Below are 23,761 nucleotides of genomic sequence, written 5' to 3'. Positions count from 1 at the left end.
TTTATGTGCATTACCCATGTTGTTTCCTGCAGTAATTAATTTGCTCTTAAGCCAGCCATTAAATTTCAATTCAGAAAATGTACTTTTCAGTTCTATAAGTTACATTTAGTTCTTTATTATAATTTCTACTCTCTCTTCTGTTTTTCTGTTATTCTTTGAGCATATTTATAACAGCTGTTTTAAATCCTTCTGTGTTAATGTTTATAATGTCTGTTTCTGTTTCTATCTGGGTCGTTTTTCTCCTGATTATGGATCACATTTTTCAACTTCTTGTCATCTAGTACTATTTTGTGAATGCTGGATATTGTGAATGTTACATTATTATCTGCATTCTGTGTACTCTTTTAACAAGTATTATTGAACTATGTTCTGACAGGTGGCTAATTTACCTGAAACTCACCTTGATGTTTTTGATTGGTTTCTCAGCTTAGTTAGGGCAGGTCTTGAACAGCCTTTAACTCAGATGAAGTTAATCTACTCCTAATATGGCTTGGGATCTCTACAAAATATAATTTCTAATAGTACATTATTTCCACAGTAATTTTTCTTTCTCTGGAAGTTTCCTCATAGAATTTTACCCTGTGCATGTGTATAGCTTAGTATTAATCTAAAATTCAAGAAAATACTTGTGCAGATATCTGGGTCCTTTTCTCAGGGTAGCTAATCTCCTCTCATATTCTGCCTTTCTCAACTTTGACCTGTCTCTTCAACTCAGTAAGACTGCTGTGTACTTTCTGCTCTTCTTGAGATCCCCCTTTCCTTGTGCTATACCTGAAATTTTACCTCCAGTCGTACATCAGGGAAATCAGAGATATTTATTTCTCCCTCTCAAAAATCACATCCTGTAGTGCCTGTTTCCAATGTCTGAAAACAACTGCTTCATATTTTATTTAGTTCTCTAGTTGTTTTCTGCAAGAAAGCTAGTTGGATACCAGTACCTCACAGATAGAATGGGAAATCTCTACTTAATATTTCTCCTAAGAGTTTCAAAGTTTTCATTTTAGACATTTAATACTTTAATCCATCTGAAGTTTTGTTTTGTTTTAAGTATAGTAAGAGATAGAGATCCAACTTCATTTTTTTCCCAACGACTAAACTTTTTTCTCGGTCTGTTTATTCAATCTTTACTTTTCCTCACCAATTTGAGATTCCAACTCTACCACATAACCAAGTTTCATATATGTATGAGTCTCTTGCTGAGGACTCAATTTTACTCCTCTGGTTAATTTGTTTTCATCCGTACATTAATATCACACTCTCAATGATTGTAATAAGTTTTAATATCTTCTGGGGCAAATCCCTCTCTCCTGCTCATCACCTCGCCTTTAGATGGGCCCTACTTCTTCTTAGTCTTTACTTTTCTATATAACATTTTAGACCCATCTAAGTGCTGTGAACCCTTTTGTAATTTATATCAAAGTTATATTGAAAATCAATATGGAAAAAATTGATATTTTTATGATATATTATACTCCATTAACAAGGTATGTCTCTCCATTTATTTAAAATAAGTCTCCTTTAACGTATCTTGCATAGTTTTATAATTTTCCTTAAATAGGTCTTAGAATTCTTTGTTACATTTATTCTTCAATACATGATTTTCTTTTTTTAAAAATATTTTTACTGATTTCAGAGAGAGGAAGGGAGAGAGAGAAACAGAAACATCAATGATGAGAGAGTCATTGATTGGCTGCCTCTTGCATGTCCCCGACTAGGGATCGAGTCCACAACCTGGGCATGTGCCCCAACTGGGAATCGATGTTCATAGGTCGACGTTCAACCACTAAGCCATGCCAGCTGGGCAATACATGATATTTTTGATACTATTATTAATAATGTCTTCTCTTTTGTCACATTTCTGATAGGCTGCTGCTGGATATAAAAATATGTGACGTATTTTTTTGTATATTAATGTTATATCTAGCCGCTGTTAAACTCTATAATACCTAGCAATATGTAGTCTTGTCCTCTCCCCTAGAGTTAAAAATTACTTCATAGTCTTACTATCTTTTCTGGCCTTTGAATACAGGCATACCTCAGAGTTATTACAGGTTCGGGTCCAGACCACCATCAATAAAGTGAGTGTAGCAATAAAGCGAGTCATAATCTTTTTGTTGGTGGAGGGTCTTGCCTTCACTTGGTAAAAAACAACATCTGTAAAGTGCAATAAAACAAGGTGTGCCAATATACTGATCCTCCTGTCTTTTCATCTATTCATGGCCAACCTAACTCTTGCTTTTCTTTTAGTTTATGATTATTGTTCTCAATTACTTCTCAGGTTGGTTAACAATTCCTCCTATGATTAATCCTCTTCTATCCCTTACCCTCAACTGTTTCTCTGTGTCTCCAATTAAACTAAAAACTTCTTTAGGATAAGCCTTTGTCTTAATATTCCTAGAACCAGCAGACTCTGACGATATGACAGAAAATCAAATACATAGTTGTTCAATGAATGCAGGAATAAAATCTCACTTATACTTGAAAAACCCACCTGAAATAGAATTGTGTGTGCATGTTGCAGATCAAGAAACACACAAATCTGCATTTGAAACTCAAGTAGCTTAAGAAACTTTAGAAAGCATGTCTAAACTACATGATAAATGTTTTACCATAAAAATATTTTTTTTTTCATTTCAGACTTGTGTTTTGATGGGTTCTTTTTGGTGGTGTTCTTTTGTTTGTTTTTTTTAAGAGAAAGGAAGGGAGGGAGGGAAGGAGAGAGAAAAACATTGAGGTGAGAGAGAAACATCGATTGGTTACCTCCTGCACACCCTCGGGCAGGATTAAACCCCAATCTGGGTATGTGCCCTGACCGGGAATCAAGCCTGTGACCTTTTTGTGTATGGGACAGCACTCCTACCAATGAACCACACCAGCCAGGGCTAAACTTGTGTTTTGAATAACTATAAACCTACCACCTATGACAGGAAAAAGAAGGTAAAAATAATAATAAAAGAACAATAGTCAGCCCAGCCGGGCGTGGCTCAGCGGTTGAGCGTCGACCTAGGATCCAGGCGATCGGGGTTCGATTCTTGGTCAGGGCACATGCCCGGGTTGCAGGCTCGATCAATGACTCTCTTGTCATTGATGTTTCTGTCTCTCTCTCTCCCTCTCCTTTCCTCTCTTTGAAATCAATAAAGATATATTTTTAAAAAAAAAGAACAATAGTCAAATGGCAAAAAATCTTACAATTAAAGTATCAACAGCACTGAGATTATCATCAGGGTAACTAATGATCTCAGTTTGCTTAAAGACACATGACTTTCAGCGTTAAACTGGGAAATCCATGGCAAACAAGAGGGAGTTGGCCAGTCTAATTTTTATACAAATACTTACATTTATAGAAAACATAAGTTCAAACTGAATATTTTTTAATTTTATAATAAAACAAGACTGGGTATGTTTTGGATATGTAGTGTAATGTTTATTGAGTTGCACAGATTTATACATTATTTTACATTATTTGTAGGTCCTTATTATACGCAAGTTAATTGGCCTCTTTAAGCATTAAAAAATATCTGTATTTCTTCACAGTGTTATAAATCTTTCAGAAATTCTAGAACATATCTTTTTAACGCAGGAACACATGCTCAAGTTCATTTTCATTTCTTAAATGCAAGCTAGTATTAAAATCCTTACCTGTGTTGCTACCTCTACACCAGTCATCTGGTATTTCCTCATCCTTTCAAATACTGAATGATCTGCACAGCCCCCCTGTGGACCATATTTATGGGGATAGTCTAAAACACAAAGAAGAAATATCATTATTGTCACATGTTCAGATATTACAAATTATCTTATAAATGAAAATTTAACTGTCATAAATAATATAGGAAAGGAATTATGCAAGGCATTCTAATTTTCAAACCTGGTAGGTTCCTAAGTTCTCCCTCAACAAAACATCACTGGTCTCTATATCTTTATCATATAGATGATTTGTGAATTCTAAAACAGAACAATAATCACTGTTGATTCTGAGTTTCGGTTTTCCCAACCTTTCCTACTTTGGACATACAGAGTATCTTAATATTGCAATTTATTTTATTCTGTAGTTTATAACTTTCCCTTCAAACACATTAAATTTCTATGCTGCAAAGTACAAAAACACCTCAATATGAACTACAGTTAGGCTAATATAATGTTATCTTTGGCCTGAATGCCTTCCATGAATAAACCAACAGGCATCAGAAACATGCTCCATGGCATAGTAAAAGCAGACAGTTGAAATTTATTCAAGATATAATTCAATCCAATGCTTTATAAACCAGTAACTATTTTATCACCATTTTTCTCCCTTTATCAACAATGATTAACTTATACTTAAATAAACTAGTTCTATTTCATTTAAAAGTTTACTCCACTCTCTCAGAAAGTTCACCTACTTCTCCGTTGTTAAGGTTCTCCTTGGTTCATGAACATATTTTAGAATTCAACTAGTTACCAAAATTAAGAGAACTGTCCAAATAAAATATCGATATGGGTGAGAAGGGAAGCACTAAAAAATCCTTAAGTAGCTTATAGATGTAATCCACAGAATTATAATTAGCAATACTGCAGGTAGTTTCTTAAGAAAAATCTAGAACCTAAAGCAAACACTAATAACCTATTTCATTGAAAATACAAATTAAATACTACAGTACAAATCTAAACTGTAAAGTAGAAGGTAGGTGCTATGGACAACCTAATTACACTGATATAACAGCTCTGTTTTAAACTTCAAATTAGTTTTTATCATGGGTCAAGACTGCAACAGCTGTAAAATTCTAATCAATAAATGTGAAAGAAATGAGAGACATAAAAGTTACCATTTTACAACCCCATATATATTAGTTAATAAAGCCAAAGATCATGAATGGGTGCTAAAAACACTGAGTGAAAGATGTGAAGTGACAGGATATACAGAGTCTGTGAAAGGATCACCCCACAGATTACTTAATAATTATAAAGGAAAAAGGTACCTTCATATCCAAGTAATATAGTGATTACCACCTCATTTACCAAGTGACCAAATTAAGCACTACCAATAGTAAGCCAACCTGATATTATGTGCCTCTTATTGTGATGCAGTTAAACATTCAGCTTCACCTGTGAAATATTCTTGCCAAAATATGTTAACTGAATCTAATCATGAATAAACAATCAGACACACCAAGAATGTGGAACATTCTATAAGTCAATGACCTAGACATGTGAAAAAAAGGCAATGCCATTTTTTAAAAAATTCAGAAAAGGTTGAGATGAGGGAATGGGGGGGGGGGGGGCAGTGGAAGAGCCTGGAAGTTAAGACACTGAGAGTCATGATTAAAAAAAAATGCAAAAAGGACTTTTTAGAACTGGAGAAATTTTATTATAGACTGTATAGTAAATGATATTATTAAATTAATGTTTATTTTTAGAGGTGAAACACTATTATAGTTATTTAGAAAAACGTACATATTCGTAGGAGATGTATGCTGCAGTATTTAGAAGTGATGGTTCATGATGTCTGCAGCCTACTTCCAAATGGTTCCCCAAAAAAGTGTGTTGGGGGAGGTGTAAAATGTTAAAAAATGGTAAACCAGGGAGAAGGATATATGTGTTCCTCGTATAATTCTTTCAACTTTTGTTAAGTTTGAAATTTTCAAAATTAAATTAGAACTAAAAAACTGCAATATCAGTGGAAGAAGTTTAAATGATTTTGAAATGGAAAGATAACACAAATGAAATGATGAGCAAGAAAAAAGTTAATATATTACTCTATCATTTCAAAAGCTCACTTTAGCAAAGTGAAAATACAATACCATTCAACATATATTTAATAAGAATCTACCACAAATGCTGAAAAGTTTTACAGTATAATAAGCCAAGGTTTTCAATTCTCACCATTTAGTAGATCTGGGGTATTATCACCACAATGTCTTCTTCTGCTACTACAATTTTAACCTGAAAATATCCCAATGAGTCTTCCCCAGATTCTTAGTGAAACCTAGCTTGCCTGGACCACCAGCTAAACAAGTTCCTCCATGTCACCCAGCCAGCCTGGCTCAGTGGTTGAGTGTCGACCTATGAACCAGGAGATCATCATTCAATTCCTGGTCAGGGCACATGCCCAGGTTGTGGGCTCAGTCCCCAGTGGGGGGCATGCAGGAGGCAGCCGATCAGTAACACTCTCTCATCACTGATGTTTCCGTCTCTCCCTCTCCCTTCCTCTCTCTGAAATCAATAAAAACATATTTTTTTTAAAAAAAGTTCTTCCATGTCAAGAACACAATATAAAGGCATACTCATAGACAAGTGTACCTACACACTTAAGTTCTTTATTCAGTTAACAGACTTTAGATCTCTTGGAATTTTCCTACTTGTTTTATCATATAAAGTCAAGTTCATAGTTTTATATTATTTATACATCCATTATTTTGTGCTAGTTTACCCAACATTAGGATAGTCCAGTATCCAGAAATTAAAAATATGGCCTGATTCTTTGGCTAGTTTTCCCTTTAATCATGGATAAGAAAATAATTTATCTATTTCTTACAAGATAACAAGGTGAATGAGGAAGAATCCCTCTGCTGACTCTGGCAGCAACTAAGCAGATAAGTAAAAAATGCTCGAAGAGTACTGATATACAAAGTATTTGGCCACAGAAAATGGATAATACTAAGTAATACATTTTCAAAAGCTTATTTCAATTTCTGTTATAATGTGATAAGGAACTAACTTATGATTCAATTAATTTGTTACATTCTTATTTTCCTTTATGGATCAGTTCGTGGTGCCTTAATTTAAATTGTTTATTAAGATAATAGTTAATAATCTATTTTACCATTTATCTTAGGCTAATTTAAGTTCAATGAAATAAACATGTATTTAACAATAGATGATGAAATTCTTAGAGCTGAATTAGACCTCTCCTAACACATTAAAAAAAAAAAAAAAAAGCTATTTTAAATTACAGTTCTAATTTATCATAAAGTTTCAATAATCTCCATACCCAAACTGCTGTCTCTCACACACAAACATGAGCACAGACACAGGAGCATGGGTATCAATGGCCCCACTCCCCAATAAAAAAAACTACGTAACTTAGCCTTTCAAAAGAAAAGCCCTGTGATTAAATCATTACAGCCTGTTTTCAGATGACTTCCTCTAAATGTCTACCATACCTGGTCTCCCCATCCCACATGCCCCACCACTACCAATTATTTAAAAAAAAAAGGTGTATGGGGTGGGGGATAATCTGTTTACAAAATATATAGCCTTCCCCAAAACCCCAAATAGTATATCAACTATGTAACCAGAAAAAAGAAAGGAAAAAAAAAGGTTTGTAAGAGTTCAGAGATTTTATTTGAAAAAACAATTTCACTCTTGGCGCAGTTTGGCAGTCGCTGACCAAACAGGTTCCTCACCATCCTGAGTACAAATCTAAACTAAATTTCCCAGCCTCCCCGTCCAAGCTAGGTGTCACAGAACCTAGTTCTAGTTGAAGAAATGTGAGCAGTAGAGAAGAGATATACCAGCCAGGATCCTATATTCTCTTTTCCCTTCTGAATGGCTGGAAGGGGACAACTGGGAACAGCATTATAGTACAGTATATCACAAAATAAAGTAGCCTGGATTCCTACTCACTTACTGAAAAAAAGCTGCCTGATAAGGAATACATTAAACTTTTACATAGTGAGAAATGAGCTTTTAGTGTATTTTGTCACTGAATTTGGGGGCTCTGCAGTACTGCATTACCTTAATACATGGTGAAAACTTTTGTCAAGAAAAGAACTTATTTTATATCTGCTCTCCATTACCATTTGGCAAATTTTTTATCATAGACAATAGCAAAATAATCTTTGTCTAGCATATCAGAAGCTCTTTAGCAGTGTTGGTATTTGTTAACGTTTTCTAAATGTTCTCATTTATAACTAGTTTTCACTCATCCTAAGATACAACTTTTGTCAAAAAATCAGTCATATAGTTAAGTTAAACATCAACATAGTTAAACATTAACTCCATCTTTTAACTAAAGATAGAAGCTCGCAGGCTCTATAATACCCAGATTAAGTATACTGCCTGCTTAGAAAAATAAAGAATTAGAGTATCGCCCAGCTGGGAATGGCTCAGTGGTTGAGCATCGACCTAGGACCCAGGAGATCAAGGTCCGATTCCTGGTCAGGGCACATGCCCAGGTTTTGGACTCGATCCTCAGGAGGGGGCATGCAGGAGGCAGCTAATCAATGACTCATCATTGGTGTTTCTCTCTCTTTTCCTCTCTCTGAAATAAATATATACTTTTTTTTAAAAAAAGAGAATTAGAATATTTAAAAAGAAAAATCAGAGTGTCTTATTTCTTTGTAAATCGTATTTTACATATCATAAATTAAAGACCTATATTCCTTTTGCAGGCTTGATATTTAGGATAAAAATATTTCCAAAACAACAAAGTAGTATTTATATATGCATCAAATTCTGTCAGCACAAAAGTCTCCCAATAGAAAAAAAAGGGGGGGATAATGTATAAAATTTTTCCTATATACTATAAAAACTTCTCTAAAAGATCCTATTTTCCCTGGTCACCACATTAACTATGAAAATGAACAATGACATTTTCCCTCTAAAATTACTGACAATATAATCCCCATTTCTAGAAAAAGCCTTTGTTCAACTAATGAATAAGCCCTCATTGAGCTGCTAAATCATAGGATGCACTGTAGTTCCCCTGAAAAGGCCAAACAGCATATTCTTTCACAAAGAATGAGTCATTGGTGTAAAATAGTAGGCCCATTTAAAACAAAGATCAGCTTTAAATCTATTGCCTTTTTTCCAGTTCCTTTGCATGCCAACCTCTTGCTTTTGTTTTGTTGTAGGAGGTGCAAATATAAATAATACATATATTGTGATACCACCTTAAGTAGGAAATAGCTCTAGTTAACTCTCAGTCATCAACTCCAGGAACAGGGAAGTTCAGATTTTCTACCCAACAGAACCATGCATAAAACCCCCATATCTCACTCCATACTAAAGTAGACCTTGCATCCCCACTACTCCCAGAAAGACATCCCTCCATGTGGCTGGAAGGTTAATAATTTGACTGCAAAGTCTAAGGCCTTGCTTATGAGATGACTCTCTAACAGTCAAAACTTGGAACAATCATTCCAGTAGCATGCTATGAATCATCAAATCCAATCAAATAATCCAAACTTTATTATATTAATTGAATTAAAAAGAGTGAGTCCACAGATAATGCACAAAAAGTTGCTTTGTTAATATCTGGAGGGTAAGTGGGTGGGGTCCTTGCCCATGAACAAGTCATTTATTCCCCAAGTTGCCAAAAATCAACATGGATTCACTGAAGGACAGTAGAAGAAAGTAGGCTGCTGCTTTTTTTTTTTTAGGAGAAATTATAAGTTTGAAGGTGTTAAAAACAAGACAAGGCCCAAATTGAGTCACTTATGCTAGCCCCATGTCACCAAACCAAGACTTCACTTAATGGAAGTTGAAGGCTTCTCCCTGAAATAGAATCTTAAACAATCAATCAGGAACCACCTGGTCAGCACTAGTAAGGTAAACTGCTTGACAGACCACTGGCATTCGCTAAAGGAAAGTGACTTGCCACAAGCAATCACTTTTGCTAGTATAACTTCCTTGTTCCCCACCCACTCCTTTCTGCCTACAAGACTCTCATTTTGAAACAGCTCCTCAGAGCTCCTTTCTGTCTGCTAGATGACATGCTGCCCAATTCATGAACTGTTGAGTAAAGCTTTTATGAGCTTTAAATTTTACTGTTGAATTTTTTTAACAGGGATGGAAGAATGGGTAGGGGGACTCTAAATATTCTTCCCCCTTCTAATTCCAAGGGATGGGTGTCCCTTTCTCCCTAGTACCCCTTCCTCATCTCTCTTCCCCAGTCTCTGTTTGGGGAGGGTGAAAGAAGAGAAGAGGAGGAGCATAGTATGACTGTCTCAGGGAAGGAGAAGAAACTGAAGATGGTCCCCTTTTCCACATGCACTCATAACATTGATCTGCCAGGAACAAAGGCCTGGAGTACCAGGCATGTCCCTCCCTACCCCTGGTTTTTAATAAGGGTTAATGTTGTAGGAAAGCAGATCATGGGCATCAGGTTAGTAGAAGAAATGTTGCTCCATTATTCCAGTCAATTATAAATAGAATCACTAGACCCTAAGTTGCATGAGAACAGGAAACCTTTGCCCTGTTTATCACTTTATCCATAATATCTAAAAATATCTTCTACAGATTAGGCACTCAAATAATGTTAATTAATAAATTAATCAATCATTAAACCTGTAAAAGTGAAACTTGTAATGAAAATTTGTAACACACTTATTGGATTTGAAACTATCTATATACACCTATACAGAGAAAATGGGTGATTCCAGGCCAAAGATGATGCCAGTTTATTTTATTTTCTCAGGTTCTGAGCTATAACATGAAATACTACTGCAGCAGGAGTAATAGCAATCTTTCTCCTATCACTGCAGATTCTTATCTCTAGCAGTCAAAAATCCAGCCCCCTGTCTTCAAAGTTCAAGTCAAATACCAACTCCCCTGGAAAGCCTTCCTAAGTATCTCTAGGGCTCCCTCAGTACACACTGAGGGAGGACCACTCTCAGTGCCTTTGATGACATTTAGGTTAGAGCACTTATCACAGTTTGACAATTACTAACTGAGAATTCTCCTGAAGGTGTTTTTTTTTTATTAAGTCTTAATCCTTGTTGTATATTCACAAGTCAATAAACATTTGTTGAATTTTTCAGTCAGCAGCAGGTTTCCATGACTCCTTTCAAAGTTCATCCATTAACCAAAGACCTGTACACTGCTGGCTCCAATAATGTTTTTTTAACCTTTATTCTACCTGCAATAACTAGGGCCTGTCTCCCATTTTAAATTGTTTCTACAGGAAAGTGTGCTCTAAATCCCTAACTACTTTATAGATTGAGTATAAAATGGGGGCCTGTATGCACATAAATTTCCTAATTATATGTCAATGGTATTTTTAATTGCCTTAATTTACTTACAAAACAAACAATGAAAGGAAAAATTATTATTTATCAAACATTACCGATACAAGAATAAATGACACAGAGCATCACCCTCAAAGAGCATTCACCCAGCTAAGTATTCAGTCTCCCTATAATCATCCACAGTGTATTAAATATTGGTTGAATTTAATTTACTCATCCAGTCAACAGCTGTTTTCCTTTCATGCCTCTTCCCAAAGGTCAATCATATGACCAATCACCTGTAAACTGCTGGATTCAAAACATTGGGAGGACATACCGATACATAAACAGCAGTCAAAAGATAACACTCAGAACTGAAGGGCCAAAAGGGTTCTAGGAGGTTATACCTGAATTGTATTTTAAAACATGAGTATGGGTTTAGGGGACAGAATCGACAGACAACTAGTGTAAGAAACATTCCTTCTGCTCTCTTGCTTCCACAAGACTTGTCTTAAATTTCCAAAATGTCCCCTTCTCTAGAGCTTAGGTATTAGATCAAGACATTAAAAGTCCTTAGTATTTTTTTCACCCCCTTGCCTCTTTTCAAACTCTATCTTCTTTAATCAATCAATAGTTGATGAGTTAATATCAAAAACTTTATAGCCCGGCCAGCGTAGCTCGGCAGTTGAGCATCAACCTATGAACCAGGAGATTGAGGTTCGATTCCCGGTCAGGGCACATGCTTGGGTTTCGGGCTCAATCCCCTGCAGGGGGTGTGCAGGAGGGTGCAGATCAATAACTCTCTCATCACTGATGTTTCTATCTCTCTCTCTCCCCCTCTCCCTTCCTCTCTCTGAAATCATTAAAGACATTAAAAAAACAAAAACACTTTATAGTAATTTTGTTTGTAATAATCCAAAACTGGAAACAATCCAAATGTCCATGAACAGGAGAATACAAAAACAGATTATAGTATCCATACAATGGAATATTACTCATCAATAAAAAGGAATAAACTATTAACACACACAATGACATAAATGAATATCGAAACAATTGTGCTAAGAAGCCAGAATTTTTATTTATTTATTTCTTAAATATATCTTTATTGATTTCAGAGAGAGGAAAGGAGAGGAAGGGAGAGAGAGAGATAGAAACATCAATGATGAGAGAGTCATTGATCGGCTGCCTCCTGCATGCCCCCGACTGGGGATCTAGCCCACAACCGGGGCATGTGCCCTGACTGGTAATCAAACCTTGATCGCCTGGATCCTAGGTCGATGCTCAACCTCTGAGCCACGCCCGGCCCGGCGAAGCTAGAATTTTTAAAGAGTACATAGTGTACCCTGGTTGGTGTGGATGAGCTGGTTGAGTGTTGTCCCGTGCACTAAGAGGTAGCTTGAGATTTGAACGATGCTAACCATTATTAATACTTTCCAATTCTCAACTCTTCCTTCTTTCCTTTGTCCCTCCTTCCCACTAATAGGGCCACAAAAAGAACTGGAAGTCTTAGTGACTGTGACAAAAGTCATTTAAGTCAACAGCTTCAAAAATACAATATGAAACTGATTCTGTAAAGTTTTTAGATACAATATCCTCAAGTTTCCACAAATAAGGTGGCTTCTACATGAATGAAGCCTTCACCTTGAAATGGTTCAAGTTTAACAATCTTAACTTTTCAAATTAAGAAATAATGGGTCTTGACAATTGAAGCACAAGGGAAAGAAGCAATAAGTATAGTCACAGCTAACACACATGCTGAAAGTAGAAGTGCCCTGCCAATTCAAGCTCTCTGGGCTTTTCTATACCACACACAGGAAAATAAATTTGAAACAAAAAGAATAAACCCAAACACTCTTATTTAGTTTCATATATTTACTTAAAATATTTTTTAATTCAGAGATGAAATATTTCTATATAAGTACAGCATGGAAAAAATCTTTAGACCACTGCCCTCTCAGAGAGGTAGTACACAAGAGGGTACAATTTAATTAATCCTAAAATTAATTAAATTAATGCCCTAAATTAATAAGATTAACAGTATAGTTCATGGGGCAATGTTTTTCCCAGTTTCTTTAAAATAAACTGCCAAGGGGCAGAGGATTAAGTTGTATTCTTCTTACCTTGTCATAACTGTTCACACTTCTATGTCCTAGCAGAGAGTGCTATTTACTACCTAAGTACAGAACTGAATAAGTGGGAATTTTAAGCTAATAACTACATGTAGTTACCACCATCACATCTTACTAGGTATCAAAGCGCCTAGAGAAGTTATTAAATATTTTCACTGAAAACTGTCTCTGTGCTCTGGTACAGCCTCAGAAAGCATTTCTTACAACTCTCCAGAACAGCAATATCCTTTTCCATGGTGCTTTCATACATTTATGCCTCCAGTTGCAAAAACAGTATTAAAAGGAATGCAGCCTAATTCTCAGCAGAACTTCTACCAATGGTTGCTGTGCTTTGCTTTGGTTGAAAATAACACATACAGGGAGACACCAAATATACTCACGCATGTATATACAATGATCTGAACAATAATGCATTACTTTAATTGAGATAATAAATTATTGGCACTTAAGCAAATTACATGAAAACAATAATATACATTAAAGAGACATCCTCTATCTCTGAATTTGTTGTAAAGTAAAACACCCACTGCTAAATATATTGGGAGAATTTGGCTTAAAACAACAGATATACATGTATGATTTTAGAGAGGCTCACAAATTTCAGAAAAGCCCTATAAATCTGTGGAGTGATGGCGATGTGAATTTATAGCGTTCTTCCATAAGTGAAGCATAAGGGCACATGGTTAAAAACACGAGATCCACAATTAAGTGACAAGTTTTCTAATTAGTTTCCTCATCTATAGAGTAGGGACAATATGTGTGCCTATACCTCAAAAGGTTATTGTGAAGATTAAATGAAAAATTTCAGGTAAAGAATTTTATATACTGCCAGGTACACATTAAATAGTAACAGCTACGCTTATTAATACTATTACTATTAGAACTTAGATATTCTACACAGAAAGGTTAAAGGACCAATTAAAAGTAGCTTTTATCTATCTATCCTCTAAGAAGAGGGGTAGGCAAACTACAGTCTGCTGGACAAGTGAGTTCTTTTGTTTGGAGTGCAAGTTAAGGATAGCTTTTATATTTTTAAATGGTTGAAAAATTTAAAGAAATAATGTTTTGTGTCATGTAAAATTATATGAAATTTGAATTTAAGTATATATAACTAAAGTTTTATTGGAACACTGCCACACTCACTCATTCACATATTTTCTACAGCTGTTTTCATACTACAATGGCAAAACCGAGTAGTTGCAATTGAGCTAATATGGCCCAGAAAGCCAAAAATATTTACTGTCTGGCCCTTTACAGAAAAGGTTCGTCAGCCCTTGGTCTAGAATCTAGAATATAGCAACTATTTAGAAATGAAAAGGTTAACACATGGATGATTTTCTTAAACCATGGATACTTCACCAATTTTCAAATTGTTTCTCAAAAGTAATCGTCTTAATTTGTAAGAATTAAAAACTGTTTAATGCAATTCCTTCCCATACCCTCATCCTCAAATTGTTACATTTCCATTTACCAGAAAAAGTTAGAAATGAAACCACTCTAATCAATACTATTTTTAAGCTCTAATACCACAATTGGTATATAACAATAAAAAGAATGTGAAACGGCCTCCTGACCTTGAATATATACTTGGACAAATAAAAATTAAGAGCTGAAATCAATGGTAAAGTTAAATGCCAAAAGGAATAGAAAACAAAGTTGCATTCAATGTCACTGATCCTCCAAGCTAACTCATTATCTTTGGGAAAAAAGAAAGGTTGGCATAAAGGAAAATATTTGAAAGACTGTAAGATGAAAAGTGGGGAAATGCAATTATATGATGAGAAAGAAATAAAAGTGGGGGAAAAGAGCAAAATATGCTGAAACTACTATACATACAAGGAGAGAAGAGGAGAGAGAAGGTGTAGTAAAAGAAATCATAAAAGACAGCAAAAACAGTGGAGGGCACTTATGAGAGGTGTAAAGCAAAGAATGAAATTTGATTATGATATGATGGGAAGATAAAAATGTGTTTGAAATCTTTCAAACTAATCTTTTCCTCTCCTTCCTTTCCCAAAAGGCCTATTTAATTTTAAGAAAACGCTAGAGAGAAAATGTTTCAAGATTTCATTATGTATCTGTGAAGAATCTGCTCCAAACATAAGTAATATTTGGAATGTTAAAGAAGCAAAAGAAACAGAAACTGCAGTTGGAGAACTTACATAGACTGGACAGGGAAGATAAATCTGCAAAAAGATTAAATTACTAAAAAAATTACAAAGTAACATACAAATAAAAGAGATAATAATTCTGTTAGCAGAAAGTAAGGAGGCAAAAAAATTCACAGTCCTACTTGTGAAGGAGGACTATAGCTTAGACACTGAGGAGAGTTTGAAATACCAGGAGAGAAAGATGGAAAAGGAATCAAAAAAGGATGAGTAAAAATGTGGGCAAGTTGGCCCTACCCAATATGGTTCAGTTGGTTAGAACATCATCCCATGCACCAAAAGGTAACAGGTTCAATTCCTGGTCAGAGTAGGGCACATACTCAGGTTGCAGGTTCAATCCCCAGTTAGGGGGATGTTTCTTTCTTTCTCTCTCTCTCTCTCAAATCAATAAAAATTTTTAAAAAATCCTTGGGTAAGGATTAAAAAAAAATGTGGGCAAGTAGCATTAATAAATCTATGATTTAGCAAGCAGCTAAAATCCTAAATGTATCCCATCTAGAATAATTATGCTATTTTCTACAGTAATAGAGTATCAGAAAAAAACAAGCATTTAGACAATCATAGATGATAGAGCAAAAAGTCAAAATGATAAGGCTTTCCAGTACATTCCTAGGGATGAGAATATTGACAATAAATTTCTGGCTACAGGAAGGAAAATGAAACCAGGAGAAAGCTGCCAAGTTAAAAAAAAAAAAAAAAAGTAGGCAAAAATTGAGAGACTAGTCTAATTACAGTCAAAACTAAAATATGAGTACTCAAAAGGCATATAATTAGAAGAATGAATTTCTGTGGTATTTCATTAAAGCATTCTCATGGTTAGATGGTTATAGATTTATGGACATTGGTAGAAATTAAAAGGTGAAATCTAAATACATTTTCTACTCTTAAAACACAGAAAAAGAACTCTCCCAACAAATCACCATCATATAAAGACCATGGTAAAAGACAAAATCCATAATGATAAATCTAAAGCCTTACCAAACTGAAGTCATTATTTCAAGATTCCCAAAAGAAATGCTCAAAGGACTTAGAAACTACAAAAATACCTAAAATATTTCTTAATCACTATACAAATATCCACACTGAAATTTACATGAGATAATGATGCTTCTGTAAGGCCATACATACAAAAGCATTATAGCATTAAATGACTGGCTAATATCAGAATATAGGATTTCCAGTTCAATAATAGGTGGTTAACTTACAGTTCAAATAGAATTGGTTGTATCATATCAACAAAGTAGGACTGGAATGCATTGGTAAGGAAATTGCCTCACTGTACTATATATCTATTATTCATTAAATTGAGACTTTGGTTGTGAAACTATTTTCTTACCTGATTAATAGAACAGGAAAGAAAACAGCTCAAGCTCCATTTGTCTCCACATAGTTTTAACTATTTATATGCCTTTCTGCAAAAGGCTACTTGATAAAAGTTAAATATACTTACTAATATCATCTTCATGATAAATGACAGAGTGAAATGGCAGAGTTCGGTCTTTAATATATCTCTCTGCTGGCTCAACATAAAATGTGCCACTATGAGTCTGGATGAAACCTTCAAATCTTCCATCAATAACAGACCCATGGCTAAAACTTCCTTCTTCACCTGTTAATGAAAGCAACAAATTCTTGCAATTTTAATTTGCATGTGAATGTTAAATTCATTTTTCTTTAAAAAGCTATTCTTACATATATTTTTAAAAACCTAAATAAAAATTTACTGGGAAAATTAATTTTAACATAAAATATATCAACCTGAATTTAAGATGTGAACAACTAGTACTTAGTTAAAACATACACAATTATTAGTAACAACAATGAAACAGAACATCTGTTTTATTGACATTCATATTCCCACCACATGGCACAGTGTCTGGCATGCATGCAGTAGTTTATCAATAAATAACTGTTCAATTAACTCAGAAAGAGGTAACAGACCCACTGATGAAATAAACACTTTCAAAATAAAGATATTAAAGTCTCTTTTGAAATTTTGCTCTAATTACTATATGAAAAAAGTTCGTTTCCAACCTGATATATTCTGCATGAGCCTTGTGGCTTTCTTACCACCTTTAGGTTTTATAAATATATTTTTTAAATAAGGTAGTGTCAAATATTTCAAAAGCAATCTGAACAAATGTATACTAACAATGTCTTTTATGATACTGGACAAAGATTTATAATACTGTGTCATCAATTATACTTCTCTAATAAGAAAGAACATAACAGAAAAAAAGGTATTTGGGGTTCTTAACATAGTCACAAAGGAAAGCTGAGCACTAAACATAAAATGATTTGAAGAAATGGAAGGTAGAAGGAGGGGGATTTAAAAGTTAAATTTACTTAAAATTTTATCATTAAAACAAAAATCAGGCCATCCACAATTTCTAAGTTATAGATTAAAATTAATTAGTTGACTCTGAAGTAATCATGAACTGAAGCTAAAATCCCAAGACATTCGTATTTTAAATGACAAGGTTTTTGCCCAGCCAGGAGTGGCTCAGTGGTTGAGCGTCGACCTAGGATCCAGGCAATCAGGGTTCGATTCCCGGTCAGGGCACATGCCTGGGTTGCGGGTTGCAGCTGATCAATGGCTCTCTCATCATTGATGTTTCTATCTCTCTCTCCCTCTCCTTTCCTCTCTCTGAAATCAATAAGGATGTATTAAAAAAAAAAAAAAAAAAAATGACAAGGTTTTTAGCTACAAATTCAGTCTTATACTTTTCCTGACCATTGCTTAGCAAAAAAACGGCAGAAACTACAAGTTACTTGTCCAGAAAGATAAGTAATAAAAAAATAACAGAAAACTGTAGTCTAACATTAAAAACCTAGACTGATGTAAAAACACTTTCCTTTGGTCACATGGAATAAGAATACCAAAATAAACCTGTTATTCCTTTGAGACAGCATGGAGAAACCTAGAGAGTATTATGCTAAGTGAAATAAGCCAGTCAGAAAGACAAGTATCACATAATCTCACTCATTCATATGTGGAATCTAAGAACAAAATAAACTGATCAACAAAATAGATCCAAAGACATAGAAGCACGGAACAGACTGACGAACCTCAAAGGGAAGGCAGGGGTGGGGAGAGATTAACCAAAGCACTTACATGCATAAATGGATAACCCATGGACATAGACAATAGGGTAGTGAAGGCCAGGAGGCATGGGGCTCCGGAAAGAAGGGGTCATTGGGGGGGAAAAGAGGATATCTGTAGTCCTTTCAACAATAAAGTTTTAAAAAACTTTTATTAACTAGGTTTAATCTACAAGTGAGAAACTTTAAGCATAGAAATGCCTCATGTATCTGGCATAATGAGAAAATAAAAAACATTTCTTTAAACACTTAATTTTTCGTGTTATAATTTTGAGTGGAAATCTCTCTAATATGTATAAATAAAATTTAACTTTCAGTTAACTTTGTCTTAAAAACCAAGGATCACCTTGAGTATTAATGCACAGAGTTTTAACACAAAGACGACTGACTTTTGAACCTTTTTATGACTTCTATAATTATTCTTCTCAAACTACTAAGCTGTCAAATGCAACTTTCTATTGGGTTAAATATGTGTATCCAATATCTTTATAATCTGGTATAGTAAGAGAAATTAGTTAGAATTATAAACAAAAGTAAATAGATTCTGAAGAAGGAAGGGCCTAGGACGATTCTCCTATCAATGACTGTCACAGTATTTTTGGCTATTAAGATGATCTTTACAGTTTCCTTTTAGATTTTTCCTCTTCTAAAACACAGCAAAGCTACTGCTATTTTCTTGTTTGGATGATCAGAAAATTACAGAAGTCGCCCAGCCGGACGTGGTTCAGCGGTTGAGCGTCAACCTAGGATCCAGGAGATCAGGGTTCAATTCCCGGTCAGGGCATATGCCCGGGTTGCGGGCTCGATCAATGACTCTCTCATCATTGATGTTTCTATCTCTCTCTCCCTCCCCTTTCCTCTCTCTGAAATCAATAAAGATTTTTTTTTTTTTTAAAAAAGAAAATTATAGAAGTCATTAAAATATTTTTTTAACCTAAGTTTGGAGGTACTGAGAGAGTCAAAAATTCATACCTTTCAGAAGCCAAACACTGCATAATTCAACATTATACAAACATGTAAAGATAGATCCAAGGATTATTTCATTCTTCAAAGACAACTATAATCTTCATGATATATTTAAATATCCTCAGAATTTATCCCATCTTTTCTGAAATATTTGCCTATGCTTCAACAACTATATTCCCTTGTGTAGAAAAAAATTTAAAGAAAAGGGTTCTTTTAAGATTCAACTTACCATAAATATGTCCAGTGTAAATATGAGAGGGATCATAATCAAGTACTTTATTTGATATTTCTACTTTAAATTCATCACTAAAAAGGGAAGTGTCCCTCTTCATTCGCAGGTTGAAATGTCTGCAAAATGGGATGGGAAAAGGAAAAATGAAATTTAAAAGATCGAAATTTTAAAGTTATTAAAAAGTCTGCAAAATGTGGGCTGTTTCACACAATTTGTCTATTTGGAAAATATACTTACCAAAATTTTCTTACAAAAATTCTGTTCTAAAATTCAACCTAGTAGCTGTGACACAACTCTAAATTACATACAATTAAGCAGTAATTGTCTAGGATATATTTTAAAATAAATGCCAATGGGCTGATTCCTACATGGTAAAACAAGATCATTCTAACAGCAACTACTTTGCTTAGAAATAAGAAACAAGTTTCTGTACCCAAGTACAGAAACCACTATTACCACTACCTGTCTTCCCTCTCAAGTAATTCTGCAGCTTTGACATTTTCCCCTACTTTTCACAGTTCAAAGAAGATAATACACAGGAAAATGGCACCTCCATTAGATATTTAACATCTGAGAGATACATGCCCTTTCATTTACACACACACACACACACACACACACACACACACACACACGTCAATCCTTAATTTTTCCAAGGGCTTCTAACTCTTCTAATTATCTTTGGACCTTTCTCAGATCAATTTGGGAACCCTAAAAGACCACGATATTAGCTGAAATCATACTCATTCTATCTCTACAAAAGAGAGGGAATGACAAAAATGTTGAAGTGAAATTAAATAAAGAATCTAGGGTTTAGAATTACTTGGAATCAAACTTTAAGCTTAAAATTTACTGGTCAGGACTCCTGTCTATGAAACGAAGATAATACATTCTATCTTACAGAACTGTTTTAAGGATTAGAAATTATAATTTTCTAATTATAATTATAGTAAACTCATTAACACAGCATCTGGCACATAGGAGATATATAAAAAACTGTACCAAATGAGCTATCATTACTAAATTTTTAAAATACATCAAGTATTGCCCGGCTGGTGTGGCTCAGTGGTTGAGTATCAACCTCCGATCCAGGAGATCGAGGTTCAATTCTCAGTCAGGGCACATGCCCAGGTTGTGAGCTCAATCTCCAATAGGGGGCATGCAGGAGGCAGCCAATCAATGACTCTAATCACTGATGTTTCTATCTCTCTCCTTCTCACTTCCTCTTTCTGAAATCAATAAAGACATAATTTTTTTTTAAAGTATATCAAGTGTCTTTTATAATTTCTATAAAAGTCTGCATAACACAATTTCTATCAATGAACCTGACCCAGTTTTTAATTAGCCAACTACCAAATGTTAACAGGATGTGGAATACTGGAACTCTCACGCATTGCGGGTGGAAGTACAAAATGGTGCAATTACTTTGGAAAACTGGCAGTTTTTTGTAAAGTTAAATATAGAGAAATCCTGACTCAGAATTCCACTCCAAAAGAAATGAAAACATAAAACATATGCCCAAACAAACACTTGGACACAAATGTCCATAGCAGCTTTATTCACAATAGCCCAAAACTGAAAATAACCTAAATATCAACTAGTATAGAGATAAAGAGATCACGGCTTATTCATACAATAAATTTTCATACCAGCAATAAAAAGATCATACTACTATACTTTTGTAAAGATACAAAAGAAGAAAAACAGTATAATTCCATACATATATAAGCTTAGAATAGGTAAAACCTATCTATAGTGACAGAAAGCAGGCAGTGGTTGCCTCGGGGAGAGAGACTAAGAGCAAAGAGGTATGAAGGAACTTATTGCTACAACGGAAATATTCTACATGTTGATTTGAATAGTGATTACAAAAGTATATACATTAGTCAAACTATACACTTGAAATGACTATATTTTATTTTATGTAAATTATACTTCAATAAAGTTGATTTTAAACAAAACAATGCAAAAAAAACTAATTTTCCAAGTGAACAGGGGTCAACAGAGTATACTCATTAGGTTCAGAAAGTGTGTTCCTTTTTTAACACTGTCTATTTTATATATTCCCTAACTTCATGTCAATTTGGCACCCTTTTATTTTGAGGCTGTATTCATATTCTACTTGACTAAAACTCTCACCAAAAAACCCCTAGGGTTCCTAGGTGCTGTGACAGGACTCCAGGCTAGGAAAAGCATCGTCAGAGCCTTCAGGTTCCAATCTATTGCAGGAAGTAATCAACAAAGTCAAACACATCATCTAAACGGAAACTCCACAAATTTAAAAATAGTCTTTCCTGAACAAACAGGAATCCTGCCTGAATTCTTGTGGTACATTCTGTCTTTTCATAAAACTACTTCTGCCAACTATAGGAAATTCTTGATCATATATGTGTGTTTTTAAAGGATCACAGTATTTTGAAAAATCATTAATTTATCATTATATGTACTTATAATTTACTAAATAAATACTATCTCTAAAAGAGCATCTTTATTAAGCAGACCAAATAATAATTGTCCAAGGGCTTAATATATTTATCTTTCAGGATTGATTATTCCTCAAAACTGTTATATCCTAAAATTATTATAAGCAAGAGCATTAGTATTCCATATGGCAAAAAAGGATAGGGAAGGGGACACAAGTTTCAGAAAGACATTTAAGTTCAATATAAGAACAATCTATGCCACACTCCCTTCCCTCCCCCAAAACAGTTTTACATCACTTAAAGTGTCTAAGCAGATAGCAACCTTAGAGCGAAGTTATAACAGAGAGAATTTAAGAAACTTGAGATAGGCTCCTCCTTCCAACCTTGATACTGATTTCATAATAAAAAATTGTTTTATATATACACAGAACATTATTCTTAGTATTGACTTAAATTGTATTAAAACCATATATAAAATCAGTTCTCAATGATCCATGCAGAGAGTCACATAGCAATAAAGATAATAAAACAAAAAATTTTTTCAATCAAACCCTCTAAATGAATGCTTTTATTAATTATATCAAAACTAATCTGCATCTAAAACATATATCAACAGATGAGGGAATGAAACGGGTGTGCCTGGAAGGCAGGTAAATGGTAGAAAAAAGCCAGATTGAATTAAAGTCTGTCACAATCACAATGAAATAGTTTAAAACAACACACAAATGAATAATCTATGAATCCTATTAACTAAGCCACTAAATTCCAATTCCCTAATTTTGATTCCACCGCCATCAGTTTGGTAGTTCATATATTTGTACTATTTTAATATTGATATAAATTATAATTTCTTTTCAATATTCCTACTGGATAACATGTTATAAAATAATAATAAAAATTAGCTAACCACATTCTGCCTTCCCTGTTTCTCAACAAGCCCTAAATAAAAAACAATCTGAAACCATAACCTGATTCTTTAATTGTTTAAACTTCTGGCCCAAAGGTGAGAAAAACCGCAGTGAATACTGACTTATAAAAACCATCGTATTTTGCGAAAACAGTTCGGTGGTTCTTCAAAAAGTTAAACACAGAATTACCATATGATCCAGCAGTTCTTATTCTAGGTATATACCCAAAGAAACTGAAATCAGGGACTCAAAGAGATACTTGTACACCAGTATTTATAGCAATACTAATCACAATAGTCAAAACATGGAAACAATCCAAATGTCCATCAACAGATGAATAAAAAACTGTATTTTGATGTGGTAAACACACACAATGGATTATTCAGCCTTAAAAAGGAACAAAATTCTGATTCATGCTATAACATGAATGAACATTAAAAACATTACGCTAAAAAAAGTCTAACATAAAAGGACAAATACTGTATAATTCCACTTATATGAGGTACTTAGACTAGGCAAATTCAAAAAATGGAAAGTAGAACAAAGGTTAGCAAGGACTGGTGGAAGGGCAGAATGGGGAGCTACTGTTTAATTGGTATATAGTTTCTGTTTGAAATGATGAACAAGTTCTAGAAATGGGTAGTGGAGATAATGGCACAACACTGAATGTACTTATGTTACTGAACTGTACACTTAAAAAGGGTTAAGATAGTAAGCTACAAATTTTTACCACAACCAAAATAAACAAATACATTTTTTATATCACTGTATTCCAAAAATCTGGAGTATAAAATGAAATTATGCAGCCAGAAATACCTTTCTTACTGGTTAAAGTTCAAAGAGATTTGGTTGAGATAGTGGTATTATGATAAGAATGATAAAATTATATAGCATTCTACTTAAAG

The 23,761-nt window shown here is 34.2% G+C and overlaps 1 protein-coding gene across 1 annotated transcript in view; it reads right to left on the bottom strand.

Annotated features, from left to right (window-relative positions):
* Positions 1–23,761, bottom strand: part of ADAM10 (ADAM metallopeptidase domain 10) — a 120,068-nt gene that overhangs the window by 51,379 nt on the left and 44,928 nt on the right. The window contains exons 3-5 of the mRNA XM_087821218.1: positions 19,523–19,641; positions 16,676–16,834; positions 3,640–3,740 (exon numbers count right to left, since the gene is read on the bottom strand). Of these exons, the coding sequence (XP_087677344.1) occupies positions 3,640–3,740; positions 16,676–16,834; positions 19,523–19,641 (379 nt within the window). The remainder of the gene's footprint in view (positions 1–3,639; positions 3,741–16,675; positions 16,835–19,522; positions 19,642–23,761) is intronic.

Source organism: Miniopterus natalensis, chromosome 1 (assembly GCF_054644295.1).
Source record: "Miniopterus natalensis isolate mMinNat1 chromosome 1, mMinNat1.hap1, whole genome shotgun sequence".
NCBI classification, from domain to species: domain Eukaryota; kingdom Metazoa; phylum Chordata; class Mammalia; order Chiroptera; family Miniopteridae; genus Miniopterus; species Miniopterus natalensis.
This window is presented reverse-complemented; position numbering and strand designations above follow the sequence as displayed.